Below are 22,013 nucleotides of genomic sequence, written 5' to 3' on the forward strand. Positions count from 1 at the left end.
ATAGCCACATGCTTCTTCTTACAATCGGATTCCACACACAACTATTTGTTTATGAATTGTACCTACAGGAAGAACAGTACTTTGGCTCCTCTAATTCACAGTTGAAATGATGCTAAGGGACCTTTCAACACAAGAATGAGAAGAGGAGAGCAGCTATGGATCTCGTCCCCAGTCATTGATTTTCTCATCTACACAATGACTTATGAATGTGTGGGACTTGGGTGTAGGCATGAAGTTTCAAATCATCATGCTCAGTAAGAAGGCATCAATAGATGCAGCTCATGTTCATACTCTGTGGTAGAATCCCCCCACCACACACACAGGAAAGCCCACTGCCCCAAGCCTGGTCTTGAGCTGGTCCCCAAAAAGAGAATACAAATGCAACTAGAGAAGAGAACTGTAGGATGAGAACCCAATAAAGACTGTGCCTACTGAATAGCAAATTTTATTGAAGTGTACATATCATCAGTTTTTGTTTGTTTATGTTTTGTTTTGCTTTGCTTTTGGGCCTACTGAGGATTGAACTCAGGAGTGCTTTACTACTGAGCTACATCCCCAGTCCTGTTTTTTTTTTTTTAAGACCAAGTCTTGCAATCCTCCTGCCTCCATCTCCAAAGCCACTGGGATTACAGTTGTGCACCACTGCACCCAGCACATGTTTGATTTCAATACAAATTATATTGAAGTATAATATACTTTATGGAAAATCAGTGAGCATTAAGTATAGAGCTCAGTGAATTTTCACAAAAGGAATGCAACCCAGAAACCTGAAGAAGACCATTATCAGCACTCCAAAAACCCTTTTTTGTCTCCCTCTATTTACTACCCCGCCTGCCAGGGTAATCAATATCTTGATTTATAATATTATAGACTAGTTTTAGAATTTTTAAACTTTATGTAATAGAACGTGCAATATATACTAATTTATCTGTTTATTTTGTTTAGCATTATACTTGTGATGTTTATCCATGCATTTACGTGTGGCAGTAGATCATTCTTTTTTATCCTTCAGCAGTATTAAATTACATAATTATCATTATAAGTTTTTCCATTTTACACTAAGCAGAGATTCTGGGGTTTCCTTTTTGGATTATTAATGACTAGAATGTGTGTGTGTGTGTGTGTGTGTGTGTGTGTGTGTGTGAGAGAGAGAGAGAGAGAGAGAGAGAGAGAGAGAGAATATGCACTGTCATTTCCATTGGGTACAACCTAGAAGTGGGTTAGTAGTCTGTTTTAATTGTAGTTCTGGTAATAGTATGCCCTAGGAATTTCATCTCTAATCCTAAAATCCAAAATGCTTCAAAATCTGAAATGTTTTGAGGGCTGACATGAAACCATTAGTGGAAAATTCCATATCTGACCTTATGGGATAGGTCACAGTCAAAATGTACTACACTAAAAATATCAAATAAAATTCCCTTTAGGCCATGTGTGCAGAGTGTATATAAAACATAAATGAGTTTCATGCTTAGAATTAGGCCCCATCCCCTAATATATCTCATTATGTATATCAAATATTCTAAAATTTTAAAAACCCAAATTCTGATCTAAAGCATTTTGGATAAAAGATTCTCAACCTATAGCGTATAGCAATAACACAAGCATAAAATACAATATAAATCTAATATTCTAGTATTAGATGACTATATTAGTTATCATAGCATTTTAGCACTCATAGTAAATATTAATGTTTATGAATTTTTTAAATATATACACACGTTTGTAGTATTACATTACAACACGTTTTTGTGTAATTATGTGAAAGGACAAAAGTATATATTTGTACTTCTAGTTGTACTATTAGAGTTACTTGTTCTTAATTAGCTTAAGCTTCAATACCTTTCAGTATTGAAGGTACAAGCAAAAGTTGTCTAGATATGTAATGATTTATCTTGTAAAATGTAAGTGCCACTTGATCTACGGATTTGATTAATTAATCCCATTCCTGTTGTTAAACATCCTGTCAAGTAATACTCCAAAAGCCTGAGAGGTATCTGAATTGCTGGAGATGGATAAAAGGGGAGGCTTGTTTAGGGCCAGCTCCAGTCTTTTTCCCTGCTAACTCATCATTCGAACCTTTTTCCTCTCTAGCCGCCACTTGAGATTACATTCAAAGCATCGTGCACAACTGCCGTTTTAAAAACTTTCAGGAAAGCAAACTCTAAAAATCTCACTACATATCAGTGCCTGAAGTGGACTTAGCTCATGATAAAATCTAGAGATCCAAGGCCTTTACACAGTATTTGAGAACACACTAGCAACAAGAGGCCAAGTCTGGAACCAGATGTGCTAGACCCAGTTCAAAGCTTTTTCACAGATTACTTCAATCACCTGTTTTGAAAGACAGCAAATTCCTTCCTTGTTTATAAAACTGAGTTGTTTCTTACCACCACTTATGCTGATTTCCGTTTGTTCTTCTGGTAGAGATGGTAAATGTTTGATAAGACCATATCTCAAAATCTTAAAAATAAGCAAGGTGCAGTTCTGCTGTTTCCTGAAAGACATGATACTCAGCAAGATGGTGGTTCCAAGAAAAAGGAGGTGTGGGTAGATAAGGTGATTTCCTAAAATCTTTAAGAAAAAAAAATGATGTTTGTATTTGTGATTTGGAAAATATGGCACCAAAACCCCTCTTCTATAAATGCATGTAGTTTTTCTTCTTTATTCCCTATTTTACATTTTACCTAAAGACGGAAGAATTATTCCAAACCTGGCTTTAAACAATGTCACCAGGACAATGGCAGTACCATCAAAATATAGTGCATTCCAATCCCAGCTCCTCATTGACACGTCTATAAATTTGTCCATCAAGTAACCACCGTCTTAGCTTTCTCCAAAAGAAAAGCAAATTAAGTACTGCTGACTCCCGTTGGAAAATCATATAAATATGTGGGATATCATTCAGGAAAAGTCCAATAAAAACTGTAGTGATTTCAACGTGTAAAATGATTTTTGGATTTTAGAGACTCTGAAGAGGGGCTTTGTGAAGAAGCAGGACAATCCATCTACAATGGTAAGTATGGACTCTGTTCTGCTCTACCTGAAGAGCAATACAGCTGTTGCGGGGGGTGGTATACACACATAACAATGCTTGCATATCTCTAAAATGTCTGCAAAACACCTTTTAGTTGTTACAAGGGAGTACAGAAGGCCCAAAAGAAAGTGCCAGCTCAGAGCCCACAAGCTCACCAACACTCAAAAATTATCTTCTGTTAGTGGTGCTCAGCCAAGGACCACTGCTATGGGAAAAGCGCTTTATAAAATGTGTGCATTTATATATGTGTGTGTCTGTGTGTGAGGGTGCACACCCTCATGTGTTTTCCGTTTGGCAAGGGACTGTGTGATATAAAAGACAGGTTAGTATAAGTGAGTGTATGTGTGATTCTGAATCAAAACATGAGTGAAATTCCCCAGGGTAGCTCTGGAAACATGTGGATGCCTAATGTCATATGCGGTTGTGCAAATCTAAGGATTTGTGTAGATGTTCAAATATGCAATTGTGTCTTTGTGTGTGTGTGTGTGTGTGTGTGTGCGCGTGTGGGTGTGGGTATTCCAGACTAATTTTACGTGACCCTCACCTGATTATTTGACAGAGTGTTACAGCCATGGGGCCAGTTTTGAGGATGACTTGACCCTTGGAGCAGAGGGTAAGTGACACAGTTCTCTGAGGTTGAGACAAGGGAAGAAGCTACAAATTGGATGAATTAAGGAAAGTATGGAAGGGGAAACTTCAGAAAGAAGCAGGCTCTCCCTGGGGTTCTTTCGGTAGAGAAAGAATGGTCTCATTATTCTCATGCAAAAACAGGAAGCGGGAATGCTCAGGCATATTTCCTCGCCAGCCTATCATGATTCCTAAAGGTCCCTCCCTGGAGCTTGCCTTTGACTCCTGGGAGATAACATAAAAATCAATGGAATATTTGTTGCCCACACATCTTTAAGACTGTTTTCTCTATAGAAAGCCTGAAGAAGACTGAGTCCTGTGTTTAAGAGAGATTGTTCTGCAGGAAGAAGGGACTTGAGTACAGCAAGAAGGCCCAACCACCTACCATTTCTCCTGGACCTATAGAGCGCCTTGTGGTGGGTCAGGAACAGGAGCCTTGAGAGCAGAATGACTGTCCACCTCAGGATGGGGGTTGGGGAGTTCTTACCTAGACATCAGTCATGGGTTAAAAGTTCAGAGGTCAGGTGTCTTCTGCCTTATCTGTCCCCCTTCTAAACTATGCTAAATAATCTTAAGGCCCACTAGGAGAAGAATTCTTGGGGTCCAGCTAGCCTGTAGCACTGGTGTAGGGGAATAGAAGGGCTGTTTTAAGTTCAGAGGAGCAACTCCAGTGATTTTCATTTTCCCTTTTAACATGTTCTTTGTCTTTCTGTTCCTGTCCAGCCACACTGCTGGCCGCCAATGGAAAACTCTTCCCCAGGTAAGTATTAGGGTCAGTCAGGGTAAATGATGTCTACTTTAGGAGACAGAAAACTAGAGTCAGACCAGAATCAAAGAAATTAACAACCGATTCATAATAGAGACTGAGATTTTCTAAGCAGCAATGAGGACATAGACTGCGTTTCTTCCACAAATAGTTCAAAGGCATCCAGCAGAGGGTGGATATACCCAGTGGGGGATGCTTGGTGCCAGGGTGCAGGCTGGCAATGAGGTTTATATGACATCAGCTTTGATCTCTGCAGGAGTTTTCTCCACACACCCAGGCCTGGACAGCTACTTGATCTTGGCTGTAGTTTGGCATCCAGCAGCATGACTGGTGGGACGAACAAGACTAGTTCAAGGTAAGTACTAAGTTCAGTAGGACTGGGAGGGTGAGGAAGATAAGAGGCAGAGGAGAAAGGACCTAAGTGCTATTTCCCTTTTTTCTGGAATGTCTCACTGGAGCTTTTATGCACTCTTGAAAAATATGACCATTTTTTGCTTTAAGAACAGTGGGGGATGCAGGGAACTGGATCCTATATATAAAATACAGGTATCTTCTCCCACCGAACATTCTACTCCAGGAGGTATAGTAATGTTACCGTCACAGTGCCAGCCAAGACCCACAGTAAGTACTCAATAAACAGTGTATTGATCCATCAACTAATTTGTTGATTGAATGAAGCAATAAAATATCAGTTAATGCTGGTCATTCAATCACTATAGAATTTAAAAAGCCGAAGCAGACAGACTGACTCTGAGGGGCTCAACTAGAGGGTGGACAAAACATATGCACAAACGTTAAACAAGAGGAAAGTGATGAAATATTGAAAATTGGAGTCAAATTTTTAATTCGAGACCTGGTTCTGAGACTTAAACTTTGTCACATGACTGTGTTTAGAGACTCATCCTCCCTGAGCTGTATAGCTTGAGCTATACCCAGTTCAACTCAATGAGAATGTCAGGAAAGAGGATTCAGGTGTCTGAATTATTTTTTTAAAGGCCCATATGCAGCCATGTCTGTGAATCACTCTCCAGTCATATGTCTGCAATTCACAAATAGGGACACTCAGGACCATGGAGATAAAATGAGCACTTAGCTAGTGAGCACAAGAGTAGATTCAGGATTCTAACTCTTCAGCTATGAATTAAGCAAGACCATCCCTATTTGGATCAAAAAACCCAGCATCATTTCTGAAATGAGTGATGATGTTTATCTAAAAACCTCAAATAATCCATAACTACACTGTCCCCATTGTCTGAAATGCATTTATTGACCACTGGTGTCACCAGCAGGACTCAGATTTGAATGTAGGTAGAGGTTGGTGCCAGAGAGAAAGAAAGAGAGAGTGAACACTTGATCTTCTGTGACCCAGGGCTTCTCTCCTGAAAATAGTGCTAGCAAGAGGTATATTTTCCATAATCAGGATTTGAATGCACCTACTGATTTGTTTTTGCCTCCAGAGTGAGAATAAAAGCAGGCCTATGTTTCTTAAGCACTCATCGTTTAACTCTTCCACATAACAACTACTAGGGCAAGTTGAGCAGCACGTTGCAAAGCAAAAGCCAGATATATCACAATATATCTAATTAATAATGCATAAGTAGTTCATAATGCAACCACATAATTTATTTGCATCTACACTGCTTTTCATTTTTCAAAATGTTTTCTTATTTATTTAAATTTTTTCAACTGTAATAAGTTGCTCACAGTACTGTGCTGAGATTTTATTCAGTTTTAGAACCAGATTGCAATTCCCATGTTTCAGACAGAGAATTTAGGTTCTAAGAAGTGAAAGCTTTTCTCAAAGTCACAGGGAAAGGTGGAGAAATGGCCAGAAAGAAATGTCTCCTGATACTTTTATTAGATATCCTAGATTTTCCTAGGTCTCAAAGTTGTTTCCTGTTTATCCAAACTCCCTCATTTCAGCATCTCAGAGATTCTGGACCAGGTGCAAGAAGATGCAGAAGATGTCCTGTTTAGTCTGGGCTTTGGCCAAGAGGACCACAAAGACACTTCTCGGATCCCTGCAAGATTTTTCACCAACCCCTCTCAGGCCAAGGGCATCGATTTCCAGCTCTTCCTGAAGGCTCAGGTGCGGAGGATTGAAATGGAGGACCCCTGCCTCATGTTAGCCAGTGAGTGTTACCATGGATGCGTGTTCCACTTCTCTGCCAGCCTCGGTTGTTCACAAAGGGGCCTCATGGCCCCAAATCCTACACTCTCTTGGTTAGATTCACTTGACCCTTTGTCTCTTCCATTTCCTCTTACATTGCTTAGGGAAGATGGATAACTTTGATGTTTGCTTCTTTCTCTTGAAGAAATAGTCTTCAAGAGATCTCAGACCACTATTGCTTTCTTTAGACTTTGTCTCGTTCAGCTGAATTAAATCAGTACAATGTCTGTAAATCTTAACCCATTTTCTATTTCCTATTTGGGATATCCTCTGAGTATAGAGACTCAAGAAAGTCCAGAAAGGGTACCCTGAGTATACAAAATCTAAAGGGGGAAAACACTAATGGGTAAATTGGTAGCTTTCTTTGAAGTTTGAGCTTTAGGAAGCCTTTTGAAGGGAGATATTTCAGAGAGAATTTGCTGATTGTGCTCCTGAATCACCATCTTTAACCCTTTACCCAGGCAGGTTCAAGCAGGTGCAAACGCTGGCTGTCACTGCTGATGCCTTCTTCTGTCTCTACTCCTACGTGTCTAAGACACCTGTCCAAAAATTCACACCATCCCATATGTTCTGGAATTGCAACCCAACGGATGTGCCATCCATCAGGATTCTGGCCCCAGAGTCTGAGCCCCACTCACCCAGAGAACGCCTCCGGAAAGCTATCTCCAAAATGTGCCTGTACACAGGTTCCCGGGATCGGTTGTCTCCACCCCGCAACACCCCCAAAAGAAACAGTTTGGACCAAGTGGTGTGGGAAGTCATGGACAGAGTGAGAGAAGAGAAGCTGGTTCTCCAGAAAGGCCCTGGGTTTGAGGAAGGTCCACAGGAAGAGACTGCCGGCCCTACAAGGGATTCACAGCTTCCTGCTTCCTCTCCATGCGTCTTCTACCCTAATGAGGAAACACAGCAACGGATGTCCACAGTTCTGGCATCATCACAAGATCTGGATTCTAACCCCAAGACATCCTGTTGCAATCATTATCTAACCAGAGGGAATCCACAATGGAGCACAAACTCTGCACAGGTAAGGAGAGAGCTGTGGGGTCTACAGGCTACCAATAAGGAAGCTCCTTCAGCCACGAATGAGATATTCTGGAAAAGAAAGAGCAAAGCAAGAAAGAGCCTATTTCAAAAGAGTTCCTTGGACAAGAAGGTTAAGTCATTGGACTTGTCAATCATCCAGCAAAAATGGAGGCAGAACCAAAACAGACCAGAACTGCACCGATCTCTAACCCAGCAGCCTCAACACACTTTGGACTCAGAGAAGGTAAGTGGGTTGGAGGTGAAAGAGAGAATGGCAGAGAAAATCTGTGGATTCTTACCCAGAAGGTGAGGGAGTCCTTCTGGGTAAGAAGGATAGAAGATCCAGGGTTTCTATTCTCCCTAGATGTGTCACTTCTTGAATTAAATTCAGAAACTTTTGAGAATGGATTAATATACAGGGAGAAAGAGAAACAGGCCTTGTTTCTTAAGATCATTCAGATTTCAAAGCTGCTTTTGTTATTCTTATCTGATCTGATCCCCATTGAAGGTTCTCATGAAACACACCTGCCCTTATCGTTTGCTGGGATCCTCATGAAAGTGCAAAAGGAAGTTAGGCATGCGCAAAGCTAGAAACTATTAACTAAAATATGTTCTCTCCTACCATAAGAAATGTGTAACCATTAAGACCTAAAAGTCCAGTTTCTAAATCTAGAAGTTTTATACTAAGGACTTCTGTGCTAGGAGAGGATAGTATGGGCAGAATGTCCCATAGCCTCTGATCTGTCCCCTTCCCTGCCTATATCTGGATATGTCCTACTGTATAAGAAGCTTTGCACATCCACGTGCATGTATATCCAAATGCCACAATCCCTTAACCACTCAGACCTGGGGTTGCATACACTAGCAAATAAGTCTCCTCCAAGAGAATAGACATGAGGCAAAACCAGTGCAGGTCCCTGGGGCCAGCTCAGGGCCACAGACTAGCAGATGGGTATATCATCTAAGTCTACCAACACTTCACCCTGTGGACCCTCTAAAACTGAGCACTCCTCTTACCTGGGTCTACAGGTATTACTGCCATTGATTGTATTCTTTAGAAAAAAATCTCTCAAATCCTTGTCACAGAGAGAGGCTGTGTTTATTTGCAATATCATTTGCATGTTTGTTGCCTCTCATCGAATGTAGAGCTCTACTCCTCTCCTATCTCCTATCCAAGATTCCTATCCAAATCTCCCAAACACTTAACCTCTTTCCCCCACAGGTAGGTGCCACCTTGCACCTTTTCTTGCCTCTGTGCCCCATTGGCTCTGACCATATTCTGCTGGGATCTTGGTTACAGGTTCAAAGCAACAGTGAGGAAGAGGAGGAGGAGAGCCACTGGCCCAGCAGACCCAGACACTCTGACCTCTACCAGACTTTCCCTTGCAAAAACTCAAGAAGTAAGTGAGCTTTTCTCTCCAGCAATGGTTTTCAAATTTGGCTACACATTGTAATCACCTGGGGAGATTTTTTTTAATATCCATGATGGAAGAGCCCCACGTGCTACAGTTCTCATTTCATTGGTATGGCATGGAAACCATGGCTGACTTGTTTTTAAGTTCCCCAGAGGAGGCTGGAAAATACTTTTCTAGATCAGTAGCACTCAGACTTTATCAGACATCAGAGTCACCTGGAGGGCTTGTTAAAATTAAAATACAAATGGCAGGTCCCCAACTCGCTGAGTTTCTGATTGAGTAGGATCCAACAGGGCCCAAGAATTTGCCTTTCTAACAAGTTTTCAGGTGATGCTGCTGCTTGTCTGGTGGTCAGTAATGGAGAGAGACTATCCCAGAGGAAATTCTGCATAATCTTAACATTTAAAATGCAGTACACAACCAATAGCATCAGCATCATCAGAAACACAGAATCTCAGTCTCCATCCCAGACTTACTGAGTCACAATTTTTTTTGCATTTAAAATGTTATTATTATAGAAAAGTTCAGACATATGTATAAGTAGAGAAAGTAATATAATAATGAATCCCTATGTACTCCTCCCTCACTCCCAACTGATATCAATTCATGTTTCCCCTATTACTCCCTTTTCTGATATTATTTTGAAGGAAATCCTGGTCGTCACATGATTTCTGCACACATGTCTAAAATATTTGGACTCTTCTCCTTATTTAAAACAAAACTGGGAAGCAATCAAGAAGTCTTTCAGTAAATGAATGGATAAATAACTGTGGTTACATTCAGACAAGGAAATAATTATTCAGCACTAAATGGAAGTGAACTATAAAGCTGTGAAAAAACATTGTGGAAACTATAAACATGGAGTGAAAAAGCCAATCTGAAAAAGCTTTATACTCTATTATTCCAACTATATGACATTCTTTTTTTTTTTTGCAATGTTCTCATATTTTATTCAGTGGACTCTATTCTGTCTCCATCCTGACTTTTTGTCTACTGTCAGCTTTTTAAAAAATTTGTTTTAATTAGTCATACATGACAGAAGAATGTACTTTGATATATCATATATAATGGAGTATAATTTCTCATTTTTCTGGTTATACATGATGTAGAATCCCATCAGCCAGAGTTATGTTATACAATTATATACATTATCACTATACACACTCACACACACACACACACACACACACACATACACACACACACATACACACGGTGATAATGTCTGATTCAATCTACTGTCAAGATCCTTAGGTTAGGTAATTCATTTACTCACTGAAGTTTAAGAACTATAGCTGTAGAAGTTGTCTAACAGGTAGAGACATCCTTGATGATCTGTATGACACCTGCTTGTGGCCATGTTCTAAACCAGCCCACCTCATAGGACTCAGGGCAGATTCCACAATGTATCTCACAGCTATGTTCATTTAGAGTCTGAGGGCATTTCTGCAGCTAGAGTCTGATAATCACAACTCTCCACTCCCTTCCTAGAGCAGGATAATGAACTTAACACACCTAGTTATTGCAGTTGAAATTTCTTTCCTCCAGAGATGAGTTTTTTTTCCACACTAACTCTTTCAGAGGTATTCCTTTTACCTTTGAACAGGTTTATTACCATACCCTAGGCAGAGACTGAATGCCCCCTCGCCCACAGAATAAATTAGCAAATGATGTTAAAAGGAAAAAAATGAATTTAATCACAGTTTGGCCAGAGATGGGAAGGTAGGGAACCTTCCCCTGCTCATCATATAGGAACATTAGAGTTTACAGGAATAAAAGCCAGGAAATATGTAGATTCAGCCAGGCTGCACTAGCCAAAGATATGTTACAATTCCAGTTTTTCAGTCCTTCCTGGCACCTGCCTAGAGTTTGGGGTCAGTTCTTCAGTTTCCACTCTCAGCATGAGCAAACTCAGTTGCAGAAAAAAATGATTTGGGGGAGATTGGGGCTTTTAATTTTAAAGGGATTCTGCTGTAGTCTGACTAGAAATTTATTATGTGAACTAAGAAAAAATTAATCTCTGATAGTTTTAACCTCCTCTGGACTACAGCCACACCAAAAAAAAAAAAAAAAGTGGCATGAGGGATCATGGAGTTTTTTTTTTTTTCCCTAGGATAGTAGGAATTAAAATTTTTCTTGGATTAAGTAAATGAATTTTGGTCAGAGATCCCTCTATTTTGGACATCTCGGTACTATCTACTGCACTTTCTGTCCCAATAGTTTTTGTTGCTGTTATTGTTAATACTCTAAACTCTCAATGATTTATGCCCAGACACACAAAGATCTTTGATTTTCTTTTGATGGTAATTCCCTGTGGGTTTAGGATCTGAATGAATCACTCTTCTTTCTCTTTTACCTATCATCTACACCTCTGGGTATGTAGGTGGTATGTATACACTTAGTCAGTTGCAAAAGAGGCAAATATTAGAAGGCAACAATGTGTTATATGTAGTATAAAAAGTTTAAGAAGGGGGCTGGGGTTGTGGCTCAGTGGTAGAGCGCTTGCCTTGCATATGTGAGGCACTGGGTTCGATCCTCAGTACCACATAAAAATAAATAAAGGTATTGTGTCCATCTACAACTAACTTAAAAAAAAAAAAGTTTAAGAGGCTTTCAGGTTCCAGTCTGGAATGTAAGGAGTTAGAAGTTACCCGTACATTTAAACAAGTAAAAAGCCCAACAGACAGAAAAACCTAATCATTCTTCTTAGGTTCATGAGAAAAGTGGTGTCACAGGGCAAATCATTGCTTCTGCTGCTGGAGAGATTGACGGGCTAATGCAGAGATTCATGATTTGCCACACTAGAAAACTCCCCAGCTGAAACCCCTCCAGGAACCAGTGGCAATTGCTTGAGGTTCGGCATGGACAGGGCTGAGAGGTGAAAACTCCAGGGGCACCCCACACTTGGGGAGTTTTGCCTCCAGGAACTCAACCAGGTTCTTACAGTAAATAAAACAAAGAAAAATCCCCTATGACTTCTGGCAGAAGAAGGAAGAAGGTTTGCCCTCAAGAAAAACTAATTAATCAAAGTATAAACTGTTGGGGTTTTATTAAAAACTAGCTGACCCTGGGGGGAAGGAAAGCACCTAACTCCTGTTCCCTGGAGACATCCTGTCCCACCAAAGTGGGGAGAAGAGGCAGAGACGCACATGTGGAATTCCTAGTCCAGAGGTACAACTAAGACTGTAGGAGACTTCCCCTCCCCCTCTTAGCTCACCACTACATTACTAAAGACCTAATTTTAGCATGGAGCCCATGTCTGGTTGTCAAGAAGAAATTATAGGATGTACTCAAAGGCAAAAAGAAAAAAAAAGGCACAGATTGAATAGATAATACAAACATCAGAACCCAAGTCAGACATGATTATCAGACTGGAAATTTTCAACAACTATGATTTTAATGCTAAGGACTCTAAAGATAAAGTAGACAGCAAGGAAGAATAGATGATCAATGTAAATAGAAGACGAAAATCCTGAAAAAGAATTTTAAAAATAAATGTTAGGGAACAGAAGCACTGTAACAAAAATAAAGAATGCCTTTGAGGGACTTCTTAATGGACTGCACATGGCTGAAAGAAGAATCCCGAGCTTGAAGGTATAGCAATAGCAACTATTAAAACTAAAAGCAAAGAGAAAAAAAAGACTGGGGAAAATAAAACAGAACAGAATATCTAAGAACAACTACAAAAGATATTACAGAACAACTACAAAAGATATTACATGTGGCATAATGAAAATTCTAGAAGAAGAGATAAAAGAACAGAAAAAAATATTTGAAACAATAATGAATATTTCTCCCAAATGAATGTCAGACACCAAATCACAGACCCAGGAGGCTCAGAGAACATTAAGCAGGATAAATGTAAAACAAAAATAAAAACAACTCTCCATATTAGTTTTTGAAGTACAAAATGTCAAAACTAAAAAAAATAAATAAATACTTCAAGAAGCTAGGGGAGGACCATAGACAATACACCTTACTTATAGAGATGTAAAGATAAGAACCACATCCAACTTCTCAGAAACCATGCAAGCAAGAAGCGTGTGGTGTGAAATATTTAAAATGTTGAGAGAAAAATAAATAAAAACAGCAATATAGAATCCCATTCCCTGCAAAATTGTTCTCCAAAAGGGAAAAGGAAATAAAAACATCTCGGACAAATATAAATTTGGTGCTAATAGACCTTCCCTGTAAGAAATGCTAAAGAAATTCTTTAGAGAGAAGGAAAAAGACAAAGGTCAGAAATTCAAATCTACATAGGGGAATATCATCAGAGAAAGAATAACTGGAGGTAGAATAAAAAGCTTTCATTTTTTTGTATTCTTGATTCATCTAACAGATAATGGTTTATTCAAAGTAATAATCTAATAGTGTGTATTATATATATATTACATGTAAGTGAAATGAATGACAGAAATTGTACAAGGGGCAGCAGAGAAGAATTAGGATTATTTTATTATAATGAGGTACTTACACTACCCTTTAAGTAATAGAGTATTTCTTGAATGGAGTTGGATTCATTACAAATTTATATCATAAAATCTAGGGAAACTGCTATAAAGTGAAAAAATGAGATATAACTCACGCCAAAAAGAAAAAAAATGGAATGATATAAAATGCTAAATTAGAAACAAAGGAAGCTGGGAATGGTGGCACACACCCAACATGCACAAAGCCCTAGGTTCAATCACCACAAAAGAAGAAGGGGGAGGCGGGCAGGGAGGAGAAGAAAGAAAAGAAGAAGGAGGCAAAGAAGGAGAAAAAGATCAACAACCTTAACAGACACCTCATCAAAGATAAATAGAAAATAAGGATATGACAAAATGCTCCACATCATATGTCACCAGGGAAATGCAAATCAACACAGTGAGATGCCCCATACATCTGTTATAATGACCAAAATCTGGAGCACTTACCCCACTTAATGAGGTGAGGACATGGAACAGTAATAACTCTTCATTTGTTGCTGATGGAAACAAAAAATTGTATAGCCACCCTGGAAGACAGCTTGGCAGTTTCTTAAAAATCTAAACAGACTTTTACCTGTTCCCCCCAAGAATGAAGACTTAATGTACACACAAAAACCTGCACATGGATGTTGGTAGCATCTTCATTCATAATTACCAAAACCTGAAAGCAACCAAGAAGTCCTTCAGTAGATGAATGGATTAAGAAACTGGTACATCAGACAGCTGAATCTTATTTAGTATTAAGGAGAAATAAGTTATTAAGGAGGAGACTTAAGTATATATCACTAAATGAAAGAAGTCATTCTGAAAAGCCCACATGCTGTATGATCCCATTTTTAAGACATTCTGGAAAATAAATTATTATGAGACAGTAAAAAGGGGACAGAGGGGAGGGAGTGATGAACAGACAGAGCACAGAGGACATCTATGTCTGTGAAATTACTCTGAGCTGTACTACAGTGGTGGATACATATCATCATACATTTGTCCACACCCACAGAGGTCAGCTCCCAGAGTGGACCCTAATATAAACTTTGGACTCTGGGGGATGATGTTGACACCTCTGGTTATTGGTGACGAGTTCTGCTTCCTCATATGTTGAAGTATAACATTAGAGAAGCACGCCAAGGCAAGCATATAAAGCAGGGTTTATTTAAAAAGGGGTAACGTAGATTTCTCCCAGGAGAGAGAAGGGGGCCATAGCTGGTATCCTGGTATCTCAAGAAGTGAGGTGTTCTGCCCTTTTATATGTCCTAGGCTTCCTTTGTTCTCCTGCCCTCTTCCCCTTATCTCTCTCCTTCCTCCATAGGCCCAAGAATGTTAGGTGGGACAGCCAAAAGGTGGGAAACAGGTGAGCTGAAGGGGGAAGGGGAGGACAGAGCAGCCCAGCACACATTGAGGAACAACCTTATAGTTCCCTGTAGGGAGGGGCAATTCCTGGGACAGGTTACCTTGGCAACAGGTTGGAGCAGGGGCAAGTTTTTGATAAAAGTGAAGGAAGGGCTCTGAAGGAATTAACATTTCAGTACCTCAGAGAGAAGTCTCTAACATCTAGGACTCACTCAAATTAGCCTCCTGGATCAGACCTGATTCGATTTACCTATCTATACTGACTGCCTGTCTAATTCTGACTTCAATGTGACAATGCAGGTTCATCAGTCAAAAAAAATGTACATCTCCTGTGGGAGTTGTTGACAACGGGGAGAACTGCACCTTTGTGGAGGCAGAGTATACACAGGACATCTCAGTCCCTCTGCTCAACTTTGCAGTGAACATAAAACTTCTCTAAAAAATAAATGTACTTTATAAAAAGAGTTTATGATGTGCAGTCAAGTTACGTACTCTATACTAATTCAGTGATCTTGGGAAAATCACTTCAGTTTGGTCCTATGTAATAGGAGAATAATGACAGTTTCTATGTATGCACAAGTACCTGTATATGGACTATACATTCACTGCACTTTAAACCCCTATAAGGAGTATGTGAAGGAAATGTAACATATTGGAATAAATATAATGATGTTGCTGATTGTACTGAATTTTATAAAAGTAATCATGGGCATAAAATACTTTGGTCAGTAGTTCTCAGTCCTGATGAGCTTTTTTAAAAACAAATAACTATTCCATGAGGTTGACCCAGTAGAATTAAATACAAATCTGTTAGGTCAAGATCTGGGCCTGGCTGTTGGTTCTTTTGAAGCTTTGCTCATGTGCTTCTTACCTATTGTTACTTAACAGCCCCCAGAACTGTAGTGTGTTAAAGGAAACATTGTTTTCTGGATTGACTAATAGGTTGGTTTCTTTCTTCCTTTCTTTCTTTCTTTTTTTTTTTTTCTTCCTCTCACTTGGATTCATTTACACAGTTGCAGCATTTGGCCAGTGTCTGGATTGGAAAGTCAAGTGGGCTCACCCATATGTGTGGGATCCTAAATGTCAGTTAGATGCTCTCTCCATGGGATGTGTTATCTTTCAGTATCTAGCCTGTGTTTCTTTTTTTTATTTTATTTATTTATTTATTTATTCATTCATTCATTCTAATTAGGTATATATGACAGCAGAATGCATTTTGATTCATTGTACACAAATGCAGCACAACTTGAAATTTACATATAAGAAACACAGATTTTCTAGCCTGTGTTTCTTACATGCAAATTTGACCCCCCCAAAAATGAAGCTGCAATGATTCTTTTGAAAGTTGTACTAAATTCCTTCTTCTATAAAGTATTAGTCAAGGCAAATAACAAACCCAATCTAGATTCAAAGGGATGGAAAATACGTATGCTACTTGGTTTTTGTTTTATTTTCTTCCTTGGTACTGGAAATGCATCCCAGGGTCTTGCACATGCTAGGCAAGTGCTCTACCATTGAGTTATATCCCCAGGACTTTTCATTTTATTTTGAGACAGAGCCTCACTAAGTTGCCCAGGCAGGCCTCGAACTCGCTATCCTCCTGCTTCAGCCTCCTGAGTAGATGGGATTATAGATTTTTTCCAACATTTTCATTACCTAACGTTTTTCTAGTATCGTATTTTTTCTTTTTCTTTTCTGCAGTGCTGAGGAGCAAACCTAGGGCTTTGCACATGAAACAGGCACTCTATCACTGAGCCACATTTCCAGCCCCAGACACTACTTTTTAATGGAATAACAAAGTCATATTGTACAAGGGCATATGGAATGGATTGGCTGTTGTGACCATCTTGATAAGCAGTCTAGCAATGACAATAAGAACTATCAGTTTAATTAAAGGGCTTTATTCTTCACATATTAAAGACTCTCGGAAAGTAAGCTCTCATTTTAAAGCTCATTCAAACTTAGACATGGCATACAAATTTTGAAAAGGAAATTAACTCCCAGACCCATCAAATTCAAATAAAAATGTGTACTACCTACCCCATGGCTAGGTTACCAAACCATACCAAGAACTGAATTTACTTGCAAATGCAGAGCTTTGCATAAGTGTTGTTTGTCCAGCAGATGTCAGCATCACACAAAAAAATGCCAAGATGGTCATCAAAGCAGACCCTGAGCAGGACATGTGTGAGTACCTCCGGAGCAATCCATGCAACACCCAGAGCACCAGTTCCCCTCATAAACCTGTCCCCACTCCGACTAAATTTCTAAGAATATTAGAATTGACTTATGAGAGAATTATACATTTCAAGTAAAATACTAGATTTAATTTTCTGCCAAGGTAATGAGATTTCATCTCTGCAGAGATTATTGTTAAAGTGCTATGTTTCACTTATTCTCAGGCACACAGTTTTCCACATTTTAACATGCTTGGAATCAGAATTTGTCTTACAATTGATAGTGTCAGACAATTGAATTATCTTTTTTCCTCCTTACATGGAATATAAAATAAGTATGAGCCTTACAAAAGGCAGTTCACCAGATTCAACGAAATATAGTAACTTTAGAAGTGAAATTCACTTAGTATCTCAAGTAAATGAGCAAACGATTTGGTAGCTTTCCTTCCTAATATTACCTAGGAGAATGAGAAATCTATTTTAACACAGTCTTTGGCTGAGTCTTTGAATCCCAATGGTTCCCAGGCCTCTGCAGTGTTCTGTGTGTGTGTCTGCCATCTTCCCACAAAGATGAAAACTGTCTTGCTCAACCCAGTTCCTCTATCATCCCACAATATGGTGGGATAGTTATGAAAACATCTCAGCAGCTGCCCTAATTAGCACCTCTGTGTTAAATGTACAAGAGGGAAATTCACTCACCAACTCCAAAGGCAGAACTGCAGAGGCAGAGCTCGATGGGACGGTTTCTCAGATATGGTCACAACATCCCATCCGTTCCATATGCCCTTGTACAATATGACTTTGACACTCCATTAAAAAGTAGCATCTGGGGCTGGGAAGAAGCAGCCCTGCATCTGCCTCTTCAGGAGTCTGCAATTATCTGCTAAAAATTAATGATTTCCTGTGATAGTGCCAGTCCCAGTAATTGATGTATGACTTGCAATCAGCTGTAGGAGGGTATGAGCTTGGGTAGGAAATGGTAGCAGCCTTAAACTGGCCACTGTGTTCGATTGGACAAAAGATACCCAGTGACTGCCCAAAGATACCCAGGTTGGGAGGAGAATGGGGGTTAGAATCCAGACCTACTGAGCTTGCCATATAAGAAATCAAGGGACTTCATCTTCTAAGAAGGAATTCCTTTTTTCTTATTCATCTACATAAAGTAAATGCCTTTTTTATAATCAGCACAAGGACTGCTTTTCTGTTAAAAGAGGACCTGATCCCCAGCCAGCCTCTCTACCTTCTCATTTAGTCCTTGCCAAGGAAGAGGACTTAATCTTCCTCCAAGTTCCTGAGACTCCTCAAGATTCTCATCATTCCTCCTATTCTCCACCCTGCCCAAGAATTTCACATTCCAGCCCTTTCTATTGATGCCCTATGGCTAAAATGTAAACTATCTGTTCTTTACCACATAAAAAAGAAACAGGGCAAAGGAACATGTTGAGTTAATTGTTGTTCTGTTTCTTTTACCAGATCTGAGGCATATATATATATATTTTTTTTCAGGCCAATATATATATATATATATATATATATATATATATATATATATATATATATATGTACATTCTATTCATGAAGAAGCCATATCTAGAGGTGGGAGGTTTCAACTATCAGCTCTGCTAGTAATAGTGGGAAGAGACAAGAGGGATTAGCTGGGAAGGCTGGTGCAGAGCACAGGATAAAGAAGGAAACTAGTCTTTGATAGCCACAAATAGCAGATAACGCAAAGCACTATTTTTAGCTAGGCATGGTAGTGCACATCTGCAATACCAGCTATTTGGGAGTGAGGCAGAAGGATCACAAGTTCAAGGCCAACCTGAACAACTTAGCAACACCATCTCAAAATCAAAATTTTTAAAAATCTTCTTCTGTCCCAGAAAGTCTCTCCACAAAGGTGTAAGAGAAATAAAGCAGTTTTGTTTTTGAGTAAGCATTAAATTAGAATATGATGTACACCACAGAAATTCTACTGAAGAAATTGGGGGAAGAAAGGAATCTCTCCCTTTTATATAACCAAGTAGATACAACTCATTGCATACATATTGTCTAAATAAATAATAGCAGATCCTCAAGTAAGAAGATTTCACAGTATCATTTGTAACACATGATTCACCCCAGATTCACCCAGTAATTGGGGTGGCCATCTGTGTTAGCTAAATGGCTTATTCCAAATAAATAAATAAATAAATAAACCTCTCTTATCTAAGACAGGAGATGGTTTTGGAAGTAGGAGGAACTTGAATAAGTTAGGCTTCTACGCTCCCACAGAGTCTAAGAGACAGAGCTGCTGTCTTCCCATTTCAAAGAGAGACTTCCAAGACATTTGCCCATTTTAAAATCAGGTAATTTGTTTGTTTGAGGTTTTTAAGCTATGGAAGTTGAAGAAGTTTCTTATTTATTTTTGAATAGTTGTTTCTCTAAGGTAGATATACAAATGGCCAGCAGGCACATCAAAAAGGGCTCAGCTTCACTAATCAACAGGGAAATGCAAATCAAAATCACAATAAAATAGGATGGCTAATATTATTTCTTAAAAAGAGGAGAGTTAACAAGGATGTGGAGCAATTGGAACTCCTGTATATTGTTGAAGGGAAGATAATAGGGTGCCATTGCTACAAGAAATAGTATGAAGATCCCTCAAAAATTAAAAGTAAAACTGCTAAAGAATCCAACCATCCCTTTTCTGGGCATTTATCCAAAAAAATTAAAGTCAAGATCTTAAACAGATATTAACACTTGTAGGTTTATTTCAGATTGGTCACAATGATCAATTGTGAAAACAAGCTACATATCAATAGAAAAATGAACGAATTTAAAAAGTGTGGCATATATAAAATGAAATATTATTCATTAAAAAGGAGGGGAGTATTAAAAAGGAGGGGAATCCCGTGATATGTGATGACATAGATGAACCCTATAGACATCAAGCTGAGTGAAATAAGTCACAGAAAGACAGATACTGTTTGATACCACCTGTATGAGCTGTATAAAATACTCAAATACATAGAAACAGAGTAGCATGGTGCTCCCCAGCAGCTGGGGAATAGTGATGGTCAAGAGTTGCTATTCAACTGACATTAAATTTCAATTACGCAGGATGATGACAGTCTGGTCATCTATTACTCAACATTGTCTGCAATTAACAACAATATATTATATAGTTAAAATTTCATTAAGAGGGTAGATATCATGTTAAATGTTTTTACCACAGTAAAAACAGAAAGAGTTTGATATTCCTGGGTTGTATAAAAGAGGCACAAGACTGTTTAGCCTTTGAAAAGATTTGCATACATTTCAAAGACATAGAGAAAGAATTTATGAGTATTCAGAAGAAGCTGTTCCAAGAAAATGAGGAGTAGGTATCTTTCCCTTTTTGCATCAGGAGAAAAAAAATTACTTTAAATTTTTATTTTATTTCTTATTTTTAATTTTTTACACCTCTGTGTATTCTCTTATTTCTTCCTCTGCTTTACCTGTATCTCCTGGCTCATTTTTCGGTAGGCTGCAGAAGGCAGAAGGATAATCTCTATGTACATTGCATGATGCCCATTTTCTGAGCTGTAGTTTGAAAGCCAACACAATGTCCAAAGCTGTCAAGCCATACAACTTCAGGTGTCAACATGCAATGCAATGCATGCATTGCTCCTGAAGATGTGCAGAGCAAGCGCCCTGGCTCCATCCTTCCTACCTTACACAGCCTTTCTGGTAAAAAGAGCCTCTAGTTCTTTTAGAGATACTATCTTTCAGATAGCACTTTCAGAGATATTATCCTGTGTAAATCTTATCATCATACAGAGAGTTACAAGTATTTGTATTTGAAAAGATTCAGAAAAGGAAAACGACTTGGCAAGATTGTGCAACCAGTTAGTAGACAAGTCAGAACTGAACTCAAAGCTCCTGACTCCATGTGAGTGCTCTTTCCATCCAAGCACAGGGCCTTGATTGTGCAGGGTATTCCTGGTATCAGAGCAAGCCTCTCTACCTGTACTTGGATCTGAATGTTATTAACTGTGAGCCCTGACTGTGCCCTAAAAGCTGAGAGCAATGTCCTCACTACCTTTATCACTACTGGATCTTGACTTGTAAATGTCAAGAAGAGTGTCACACAGGTTGAGCAGAAATAGCCACAGGATACTTTGAACTTATAGTGTAGGAATAATATGACAGGAAAATCAACAGTTACTTTTTATTAAATCCCATGGGACACAGAGTTCACTTCCAGGAAGATGGCTTTTCTAGGTGAGTCTGGGCAGGTGAGTAAAGCCTGAGCTGGGGAGAAGTAGAAAAGGAAACAAAAAACTGTTGATTCAGGCAGAGAAGAAAACATGTTCTAAGGCAGAAAGGAAGAGAATATCTCAGGCTCTTCAGAAGCTATACCCCTTGTACCTACTGGGGAAAAATTCAAAATCAAGAATAAGAAAGATAATTAGAAATCAGATTTTTGAAACAAAATCTTATATTTTAATTGTTTTTTATTTAGTCTGAGAAGATATGAAGTTACTGGAAATTTTACAAAGGAAGTCAATGATTAGATTTGTCTTGGAAATATAATTCTGGCAGAGATAGGGGGATGAACTGAGTAGGGAGCCATGAAGTAAGGGGAAAAATTTCAGAACCTACCACAGAACCTTGAGGAGAATGTGATGATTAGAAGTAAGGTAGGAGCATTGGGGAAGGAGGAAGGAAGAGGGAACTCCTAGATATTTGAAACAGAAAATGGCTGTCTTAATCTGTGCGGCTGTAACAAATGCTTGAGACCAAGTTGTTTATTCATCCATTCATTCATTATGGTGCTAGGAATTGAACCCAGGACCTCACAAATACTAGGCAAAGACTCTACTCCCAAGCTACATCCCCAGCCCCCAAGCTGGATAATTTATAAAAAATTTATAAATAATTTCTCCTGGTTCTAGAAGCTGGGAGATCCAAGATCAAGGCACCAGCAGGCTGGGTGTCTGTAAAAATCTCTTGCATGGCTC

The 22,013-nt window shown here is 39.0% G+C and overlaps 1 protein-coding gene across 1 annotated transcript in view; it reads left to right on the forward strand.

Moving 5' to 3' along the window:
• Window positions 1–22,013, forward strand: part of Tespa1 (thymocyte expressed, positive selection associated 1) — a 39,241-nt gene that overhangs the window by 14,345 nt on the left and 2,883 nt on the right. The window contains exons 5-11 of the mRNA XM_078053369.1: window positions 2,964–3,013; window positions 3,594–3,647; window positions 4,385–4,421; window positions 4,684–4,782; window positions 6,351–6,559; window positions 7,059–7,864; window positions 8,921–9,020. Of these exons, the coding sequence (XP_077909495.1) occupies window positions 2,964–3,013; window positions 3,594–3,647; window positions 4,385–4,421; window positions 4,684–4,782; window positions 6,351–6,559; window positions 7,059–7,864; window positions 8,921–9,020 (1,355 nt within the window). The remainder of the gene's footprint in view (window positions 1–2,963; window positions 3,014–3,593; window positions 3,648–4,384; window positions 4,422–4,683; window positions 4,783–6,350; window positions 6,560–7,058; window positions 7,865–8,920; window positions 9,021–22,013) is intronic.

Source organism: Ictidomys tridecemlineatus, chromosome 6 (genome assembly GCF_052094955.1).
Source record: "Ictidomys tridecemlineatus isolate mIctTri1 chromosome 6, mIctTri1.hap1, whole genome shotgun sequence".
NCBI lineage: Eukaryota > Metazoa > Chordata > Mammalia > Rodentia > Sciuridae > Ictidomys > Ictidomys tridecemlineatus.